The 10,296-nt window shown below is 37.1% G+C and overlaps 1 protein-coding gene across 1 annotated transcript in view; it reads left to right on the top strand.

Annotated features, from left to right (window-relative positions):
- The window catches only part of NFXL1 (nuclear transcription factor, X-box binding like 1), a 111,231-nt gene extending 104,863 nt beyond the window's left edge, over window positions 1-6,368 (top strand). The window contains exons 19-21 of the mRNA XM_007949445.1: window positions 2,233-2,319; window positions 3,021-3,074; window positions 6,195-6,368. Of these exons, the coding sequence (XP_007947636.1) occupies window positions 2,233-2,319; window positions 3,021-3,074; window positions 6,195-6,368 (315 nt within the window). The remainder of the gene's footprint in view (window positions 1-2,232; window positions 2,320-3,020; window positions 3,075-6,194) is intronic.
- Window positions 6,369-10,296: the final 3,928 nt, after the last annotated feature.

Raw genomic sequence — 10,296 nt, 5'->3', positions numbered from 1 at the left:
AAAAAAAATTGCAGCCAGGAACAGGGAAAAGAAAAAAAGCTGAAAAGTAGAACCTGGGAGTGGAGGAATAAAGAATAATAGTAAAATGGACCAAAGTAATAATAATAATAGTAGTTTTAAAACAGACAAAAACAAACAAACTATAAAACAGAAAAAAAAAAATCGGGGCAGGGTGAGGCAGGGCACCCAGGCTCTGTCCAGGCACACAAAGTGGGATGGAATTCCTGCCGGCCCAGAAAGTGGGTGGGAGTGGGGAGGGCTGCACCTCCATTCACCAAGAGGGTGTGGGATATAAGAGTAACAAGGGGAATGTCACCCTTTTCCAGTTGTCTTGGTCCAGAATGTCCCAGGACATTGGGTTTCCTGGCACCTGGAGCCTGTTCTTAAGTCCTTGGAATCTGGGAGAACCCTGTTGCTTTAAATATCCAAAATGGTCAAGCTGCTTGTAAACAGTCAAAATGCCTGCGCCCTCTGGACAGAGAAAAGTCCACAGCTCAGCCCTCCTTGCTCTTCGCTGCTTTCCCTTTTATTCCCCAGCTACCAGAGCAGTCCTCCGTGCAGTCCTTGGCTAGCAGGACCGATATTTAGGTTAATTCTTAGGTCCTACCACCACTCGGCAGTCTCCGTCAGGATCACTGCCAGACTGCAGCTCCATATGTCTCCTTTTTTGGTGTTTTCGTGCAAATTTTTCTGCTAGTTGTATTTTAGTCTACTTCTCTATCCTTCCCTTCAAGGCTCAGGGGTGCAAGATTATCTTCTGTATCTGTGTTAATTGGGTCCCCTTTGGTATTTAGTATTTTTCTTTGTTGAAGAGGGTCTGTGCAGTCTTTCTGCCTATTCTGCCATCTTACCAGAACTTGATACATTTTCTTGATTGTGCTAGATTTGAAGTTAAAAAACTGGAATTTCATAGTATGGTAGATAAGTGAGAAAGAAGAAACTCACATAAATAATTTCACTTAGAACTGTGTGTTAAGAAATAGAGAATGAATAAAAGGCAGATGCCTTAGTTGTTTAATACTGCTACAACAAAAATACCACAAGTGAGTGGCTTTAGAAAACAAATTCATTTTCTCACCATTTAGGAGGCTGGAAGTCTGAATTCAGGTTACAGGCTCTATCTAGGGAAGGACTGTCTATATATTGGCTTTGAGGAAAGTCCTCTCTTTTCAGCTTCTCTTCCTTGGTTTCCTGAAGATCTTAATGTAGCCTCGCATCTGTCTTCTCCCACCTATCCTTCCTACTTGCTTCTGTGTCTGGAAAGCTCTTGTGTATCAGACATGTTGGTTTAAGACATACCTTACACTGATAATGGCCGCATTAACATAACAAAACCCTGTTCCCAAATGAGACCACATCCATAGGTATAGGAATTAGGATTTAGAGCATATATTTTGGGGGAGACACAATTGAATCAACAACAGTATAAAAGAACTACAAGGCAAAGTGTAAGACTATTTAAAATAAAGACCACTATTCTCTTCAACTTAGTAGGACATTTTATTAGAGCATGGTACTGACATTGATTGTAGTTTTGACGTCATGTCATCAAGAAAGACTAATTTCCACTTATTTTATTAAGGAGGCAGGGAAGTGTAAACATAGCTTCACAATAATTTTCATCTCAACTTAAAAAAAGTTTAATAGTTCAGAGAAATATTAGCAGCTTTTCAAAAAACGCTCTAGAACTGCACTGAGATAGATGGTAACCACCTACATGTGGCTATTTAAATTTTAATGAATCAACATTAAATAACTTTAAACAAATCAGTTCTTCCATCATACGAGCCATGTTTCATTTGCTCAGTAACCATATGTGGTAAGTACTGCTCTATTGGATAATGTAGGTGGAGAACATCCCTCTTACCCTAGAAAGTTCTGTTGGACAGCAGTGCTCTAGAGCATTTTATTCCCTGGATGCTTTACAAGAGAAAAAAGAAACAGTAAAGAAGAAATTAAATTGGAGCTAAGTTAGTAGTGGCACATAGTAAGTAATTATTAAATGAATTCCAATTTTACGGTATTCATTTTTTTTTGTAATTAAGAGAAAATAAATAATCACTATTTGAACCAAGACATTTAATGCTTATAGCCATACCATTAAATTTTAATGAACATGACTATTAAATAATATGTTTAATATTAAATTAGGGAGTTTTTGCTTTTTTTAATGGCATCAGTTAGGACTTTGAGGGATGATTATTTAAAATGTGAAATTCTGATTATTTGCAGGATTTGCAGTGCAATAAAGTACGTGAAAATCAGATTTCAATAGAATGTGATGCAACATGCAAGGAAATGAAGCGGAAAGCATCTGAGGTAATAGCGTGTTAAATACATTTTTAATGTGCTAATGGCATTTTCTTATTGCATGAGAATTAAAATTAATGTTTCTTTATGCACTTATATTAAAAACATAACTTGAATTTCATCTTTTTGCTTTTGTAATAAAAGCCCAGATAGGCTTATCTTGAATCTGAGGTGTGTTTTTTACTGCCTGGCTTTCATAACATTAGCTAAGCCTTCTGAAAATAAGACTTTGTGATTCTTTGCTGTTCAGATTATCTTTAGTCTCACTGTTTGTTTCCATCAATCCAGTCAATGAATAAACTCTTGATTTGGTTTGAAACTAAAGACTTCCAGATAGGACATTAAAGGTAAATGATCAATCTCCACTCTAGAGAAACAGTGGTATGTAGTAATTGACTATAAATTCTTACTATAGTAACTCAAGAAAAATGAAGTGTTTTAACTCTTTGAATTGTGATCTAATATCTTTTTATAATAGATGGGTAAGGTGAAATGTTTATATAAGGTATAACACTTGTCTTCCCACTAAATTTATTAGACAGTGCCTTGGTAACATTTCTCAGTGTAACAGTTTCATTTCCTTAAATAATTTCCAATATAAAGCTCTCCAAAGTTGTTATGGTTAGGGGAGTTTGGGGAAGAAGATGTTAAAATTTTATGTAAAATCTGATGATTACAATAAAAATTTCCTTTTAAATTTATATAAACAGATAAAAGAAGCAGAAACTAAAGCTGCACTTGAAGAGTTAAAACGAAAGCAACAGGTAACTAAACAGCATATCCAGATTTATATCTCTTGACATCCTTAGTTCTGGTTTACTGAATTGCAGATCATCTGCAACAAATAAGTGCTATTTGTTGTTGTTGTTATGTGCCATCGAGTTGGACCCAACTCATAGCGACCCCTCCTTGGGTTGTCGAGGCAGTATCACTACAGAAGTAGATTGCCCCATCTTCCTTCTGAGGAGTGGCTGGTGGGTTTGAACCACCAGCCTTCTGATTAGCAGTCACGTGCCTTAGGCACTATGCTACCAGAGTTCCCAAGTGCTGTTTACTAGTCTGTAAATCCAAATCAAAGCAGCTACCTTCAGGTTGAGTTCAATTGTGTTCAATCATATGTGTTGCAGAGTAGAACTGAGCTCCATAGACTTTTCATGGCTATGACCCTTTGGAAGCAGATACCTAGGGTTTTCTTCCAAGGTGCCTCCGGGTAGGTTTGAACTGCCATCCTTTTCATTAGTAATTGGGCATCTAACCATTTGTGCCATCCAGGGACTCCTTAGTAGCCAGTATATTTTTTGTCTTAATAATATATATTTTATTTCCCCATTAGATTCTTTAATGCAGGGTTGTGATCTACTCTATTACCAGAATACCAAGTACATCCCCAGTACTCCCTGATTACTCAAATACAGTGTTGGTCATATACTCCAAAGAATGGCTTAACTAAATACCAAGCCTAATCAAACTCACTGCTGTGGAGTTGGATCCAACTCATAGCAACCCCTCCTTGGGTTTCTGAGGCAGTATCACTACAGAAGTAGATTGCCCAACTTTCCTTCCAAGCAGTGGCTGGTGGGTTTGAACCACCAGCCTTCTGGGTAGCAGTCAGATGCCTTAGGTACTCCACCACCAGAGCTCCCTAACTAAATAGTGACATGTAATATTTGTCAGTTTGAGATGCTTTCTGTTTATCAAGGATGGTGTATTATATGCTAAACTGGTACTTTTTTGAAAGAGGAAACTGAAATGGTTGCATGAGTTGATGGGAAGATATTAGGAAGAATTCATCTAGCCAAGATGACCTCTGATATGTATGGTGGTGTGAAATTGACTTGACTGACAACCCAAAGAGAAGTTAACAGAATTATTACAGTAAACCATGGATACCCTGGAAATCCCGAGAGTCTAAATTATTAGGATTAATCTATAAACTGTTATAAATGAAAAATTTTCATGTATTTCCTATTTTCTGACCTTTCAAACAGGACATATAAAACATAATTTAAAATATACTTGATGACTGTGGGCCATCATTTAACCATCAGTTAGTTATTATATAACTGGTTCTCAAGCTTGGCTGCTGTGGTAGTTAAGGTTGTTTGTCACCTTGGCTGGGCCTTCATTTTGAGTGGCTGGGCATCTGGGTGTAGTTATTCCCCACAATGAGTTGGAATCCACTATGAGCAGCTAAGTAGTTGCCTTTGGGCTATGGCCTGCTTCCAGTACATATGGAGAAGCTTTGAGAAAGGTCTCTAGCTTTTTGGCACATTTTGGATCCTGTGTTCCTGGATTTGAACCAGTGGACTGCTGTGTTGCCTGCTAATCTTGGGATTGTGCCATTTTACCTGCCAATCTTGGATTCGTCAGCCTCAGCAGGCAAAGCTGCGTGAGTTAGAAGAAGCCTCTAGTTCCAGTGGGCCTGGAGCAAGAGGCAGAGCTGAAGCCCGAAGTTGAGGGGCCTTCACCTGTCCCCTAGAGCCAGCACTCTGAATTTGGACTAAACTGTAAAAGAATAAATTTCTGTTTGTTAAAGTTTTCCACTTGTGGTATTTCTGTTACAACATCACTAGAGAACTAAGACAGCTGCTTTAAAGATATTTTGACCATTTTCATATATCAAAAACTTTTTGAGAATATGTTGACATTTTGGCTCATGGAAGAAGGCTGTTTTGTAATAATACATGATTTTTTTTTCTTCAAGTGTAGTTTATAGCACAGTAATGGGTATACTAACTGAAGTTTATATTTCCTTTTATTAAGTAGCATTTGCAGAGTGTTGTATGGATATTATGCATATATTTAATTAATAATTATGTTATACTATTATGTATTCCTAAAAATAAGTTCAGTAAGTTTTAAGCAGTAGAAAAGGGGAGCCCTGATGGTATGGTGGTTAAAGTACTTGGCAGCTAACCAAGTCAGCAGTTCAAACCTACCAGCCACTCTGGGAGAAAGATGTGGCAGTCTGCTTCTGTAGAGATTACAGCCTTGGAAACCTTATGGGGCAGTTCTGCTCTGTCCCGTGGGGTCACTGTGAGTCAGAATCAACTTGATAGCAGTGGGTTGGGTTTGGTTTTTACACAGTAGAAAATCCACATTTTAGAATGAATATAATTCAGTTATTCTTTTTCAGAAGCAGTTTTGATTTTAAAATACTCATTTTTATGTTAAAAATTTTTATTAAATGTTTTTAAATGAATGTTGTTGCTGTTGTTATGTGCCGTTGAGTCATCTCCAACTCATAGCGACCCCTCTTGCATTTCCGAGGCAGTATCACGATGGAAGTGGATTGCCCAGCCTTCCTTCTGAGGAGTGGCTGGTGGGTTTGAAACGTCAGCCTTCTGGTTAGCAGTCAACTGCCTTAGGCACTACGCCACCAGAGCTCCTTTAAATGAATATTATTTGATAAAGACATCTAGATCTGGCATGTCTTTCCTCTATACTTGCTTGAATTTTTTCCCTGGAAGCCACTAATGGTTATTACTAGCATTAGTGCTAGAATTATAGGTATCATCATTCTTACTGAGCATCGCTTAGCACTTGATAAGAGCTGTGTATTATAGAACCTCAGTAAATTAATGAAGTGGAAAACCAATGTCTATATTTTAGGACAGTCTGATTTAATCAGATGTTTTTGTATTTAGAATGAAAGTCAGGCCTACAGTCTGAAATGAACTCTTCTGTAACTGTGCAGTTCTCTGCTTTCCTAAATTCTGAATTCATTGAATACAATTGGCAGTGGACTGAGGTTTTTTCTTAATCAAATTAATATGGTTATTATACACCATTACTATTAAAACATTTTCTAAGTTTTATTTTCATTCAAATGAAAAATTTAAAATTGATGTGAATTTAATTAAAACGATACTCTTCTGATTTAGGCTGAATTGGAGGCATTTGAAAACCGATTGAAAGGACGTCGAAAGAAGAACAGGAGAAGAGATGAAGTGGCAGTTGAGCTGTCACTGTGGCAAAAATACAAGTATCACCTCCTTCCATTGTGTGGAGTTGCAGTTGTAGTGTTTGCATGGTACATCGCTCATGATATGGATTAAAAAGTTTTGATCTTTTAATATACCTCAGACTGCATTTAGATGAATTATTAAATTTGGAATATTAGAAAGTATATATTGTAGCAGAATACGCTATAACTACCTTCATCTCTGTAGGATGACGGAATGTTGAGCTCTTTCTTAATTAGTACACTAGAAAGGGTAATATGATAGAGTGTAAAGTAAAAATGCATTTATAAGGCTTAGGTAGTGGCAGAATAGCATGTTAGTTGTTCACTGACCTTCCTTGTATTAACCTAATTGTTTTATTCGATATTTCAAACCAGGCTTTTTTTTTTTTCTTTGGTAAAATTAAGATGAAACTGAGCCATATATGCAAAAAAGGAATATTTCTCAATGTTTTGCGTACTTATTAAAGGAAACTTTTCTTGATCATGTACTTTGTACTTTTGTTTTTTTAAAAAAGATGGGATCATCTAAAAGACCTCTTACATTGTAAAACAATTAGATTCCAGAAATTGATTTATTAGTGGGAAATTTTTATTAGTTCTTGATACACATTTTCATGTAACATATTCTTTCAAAGGAAAATATAATTGTTTTTAACAAATGCTGGACTAGATTTCTCCCAGGAGGCTATTTCTTTAATAGAAGTTGGCATGTTTTATAAAACTTGTGTCTTTTCAAAATAATAATAAAAGGAAACGAATATTTTTGAGCAGTATGTGCTAACCACAGGTCTGTGAGCTTTATGTGGTCTATTTTCATTCTTCCTCACCACCATCCTGTGAGATGCAGGTGGGCATAATCAGTTTTTACAAAAACAAGCCAATAGAGAGAAATATCAGTAAGTCGAATCGGTTTGAATTGTAAGTACTTTTAAATAGTTTTGCTGTTTAATTTTTGTATGATTAGTTTTTTCATTTAAATTTTTTCATACCAAATTTGCAATGCAGAATATTATTATTTGTCATATTCAGGAGCCTTTAATTTTGGGTTGGGCATTAGTATCAGGATATAAAAGTAATAGCTGATGCAGAACATATGCATTGATAGATAATAGGAAGTGGTAGACATGTGTTTTAAACACAAGTACAAAGGACTTTTAGATTTTGCTAGATTTAACTCTATTTAATGTAATGTACATTAGTTGTCTTAACTGATATCCAGAATTAAAGGGGCATTCCTTTCTTTATGACCTTTTTGTTTTGATTTTAGATTTCTTTACTTTTACTAATTGTAGTGTTACTGGCTTTGTTTATCACAAGCTATAAATAAGATCTGCGATAGTCAAGCCATTACCTTACTTTGCTCTAATGAAAGTGAGTGTTAAGGAATAGGAGTGATCAAGTTTCTACTTAGGAAGCCATTATCATCTATTTCAGAGTCTTGGCCTGTTAAGCAAGCCTGAAGTGTAGTAACCTGTGTGTACCACGTTTGCTGTTCAAAATGTTTCTGAGGCATTAATCCCCTACTCTATCTAACACACCATGGAAGTCACTGGGAAAAGTGTCTGGTTTTGTAAAAAATTTCAAAAGAATTTTGTTCTTACCACTCTCCCAGCACCTTGGTGCTAGTTTCTGCCCACCACAGGGGTGCCACTCTGCACTTGGAAGGCCTAAATGCTCCCACTTTTGTCCAGCATCCTTCCTAGTCATCCCAGTGATGGTTCCCCCTTCAGTGAAGACATGAGCAAAAATGAGGTACCTGAGATAACAGCATATTTGTGTGTGTGGGTGAATTTTATAAGACAAATCAGCTATGATAAGTCCCATTATATTATTCCAGCTAAGATTTTGTAGTGCCTAAGGCGTTTGACTGCTAACCAGAAGGCTGGAGGTTCAAACCCACCAGCCGCTCCTTGGAAGGAAGACTGGGCAAAATAGAGATACGGCCTCAGAAACCCAAGCAGGGGTTGCTGTGAGTCAAAATCAACTCGATGTCTGAGTTTTATGTGCCAGGCACATAAATTGGCACAGTGGGTGCGACAATGAGCTCAAGGGTGGCAGCAATTTTGAGGAAGGTGCAGGACTGGGTTGTGTCTTGTTCTATTGTATATAGGGTCACTGTGAGTTGGAACCAACTCAGTGGTACCTAACAACAATGTGCCAGTCACTTCACAAAGTGACATATAAATTTGTTCCTAACTCTTGAAACAAACCTTGTTTCCTCTTTTAAAATGAGAATAACAATAAAACCTCCTCCTAAGGCTGTTATGGAGATTAAATAAATTACTATATAAACTGCTATAAAATAATTGCAGGCACATGATAATAGCTAATACTTACTGAGCACTTACCATTATTTATCTCATCGTCACCATTTTACAGAAGAGGAAGATGAGGTTTATAAAAGTGAACTTGCCTAAGGTCTCCCACCTAGGAAGTAGCATTCTGCAACCACACATTGGCCTCCCTTGCCTTCTATAGTAGCGTTACTAAGACAGTAATGAAAAAATGCTGGATGCCCTTCAAAACTGGAACTGTCCCACCCCAAAAAATAGTCCTACAAAGTAACACTGTGAGGAATGTTCCCCTTAGAACAATCAACCAAACAAGACCAAAAGGGCAAAATATACCCCAAAACAAAGCAGCCGGGAAAGGGCAAGAAAGAAGGGCAAAGGGAAAGGAGCCCAGGGAGGAAATGGGTAGAGTGTTGTTACTTTGAGGGGGTTGCAACTAACGATCCCAAACAAAGCGGGTATAAATTGTGGAATGGGAAACTAATATGCTGGGTGAACGTTCACCCAAACCAGTCAAACAAGGAGGGGAGAGAGAACGGCTAAGGAGGTTATAGCCTAGAGTAACACTCTGAATTCATCCACTCATCAAATATTTATTGAGCCCCTACTGTGTGGCTAGGTCTGATTTCCTGCTCTGGGGATACAACAATAAACAAACTGCACCTCTGCCCTCATGGAATTTTCATTCCAGTGAAGGAGGTAACAATAAACAAGTACATAATACAGTGACATGTATGGTGAGTTTTTCATATGGTGAGTTTTTTTGGAGGCTGAAATACGGTAGGTATGGATATATTGTTTTCCCCTTTTAATCTAAACTATTCCCTATGCAACAGGTAAATTTCCAATTTACCTGTTTCTTGCACTGATCTTTATTTTTTTTATTTTAAAGGCTTTTCATCTTTTGATTTCAGCTGAAATTATCACATTCTAATTCCCGATAGTAAGTCCCACACTATCTGCCAGTATTTTTCCATAGTTTAAATATGTTTGTTTGGTTTTTTTTTTTTTTTTAATGTATCTATTCTACTAGACTGAAAATTCTGTCAGGGCAGAAATTCTGAAAGTATTAGTTGAATGAATAGCTAAATAGATAAGCCATGGGGTGTTATTAGCTGTTGTTGAACTGGTCCCCAACTCAAGCACCCCATGCATAAAAGGAACTAAATGTTGCCCATTGGGCCATTGAGATCCATACAGGTTTTCACAAGCTGATTTTCAGAAGTAGAAGCTTCACTAAAATCTGTTCATCATAGTGACATCCAGGCCTTCACTGAGGGACGGGTGGTGGCTTTGCTCAAGGTATATTGGCTTGAACTTGTCTCTTATGGAAGGTGAGAATTTTACCACTGAACCACCAATGTATCAATTTTAGCCATTGCTTGCCTGTTACACTGGGATGCTGGCTACTGCTCTAAGATCTAGTTTTTGTTCTCAAATTGCTTTCATTTGTAGTGCTAAGCACTACTGTGTAATATGCAATGTAGTATGTGTGGTCGGAATTTAAACAATCTGTGAAATCACCCTTTCCACCTTTTCAGAGTTCCAGTCACTATCTTTGTAAATTTCCTCCTAAATCTCTTCAAGGTTGCATTTTGTTTTTCACATTGTCTAATTAATTGTATATATGCTTCATAAGCTAGACAATAAAAAACACAAAAGGCTAGACATACTTGTTTTTGCAAAATTAGGGAAACACCAGGCTACAATTCAAGTTCAGGAAAAAAC

The sequence above is a fragment of the Orycteropus afer genome, unplaced genomic scaffold (genome assembly GCF_000298275.1).
Source record: "Orycteropus afer afer isolate SDZICR_OR568_19922 unplaced genomic scaffold, OryAfe1.0 scaffold00246, whole genome shotgun sequence".
Taxonomy (NCBI): Eukaryota; Metazoa; Chordata; class Mammalia; order Tubulidentata; family Orycteropodidae; genus Orycteropus; species Orycteropus afer.
This window is presented reverse-complemented; position numbering and strand designations above follow the sequence as displayed.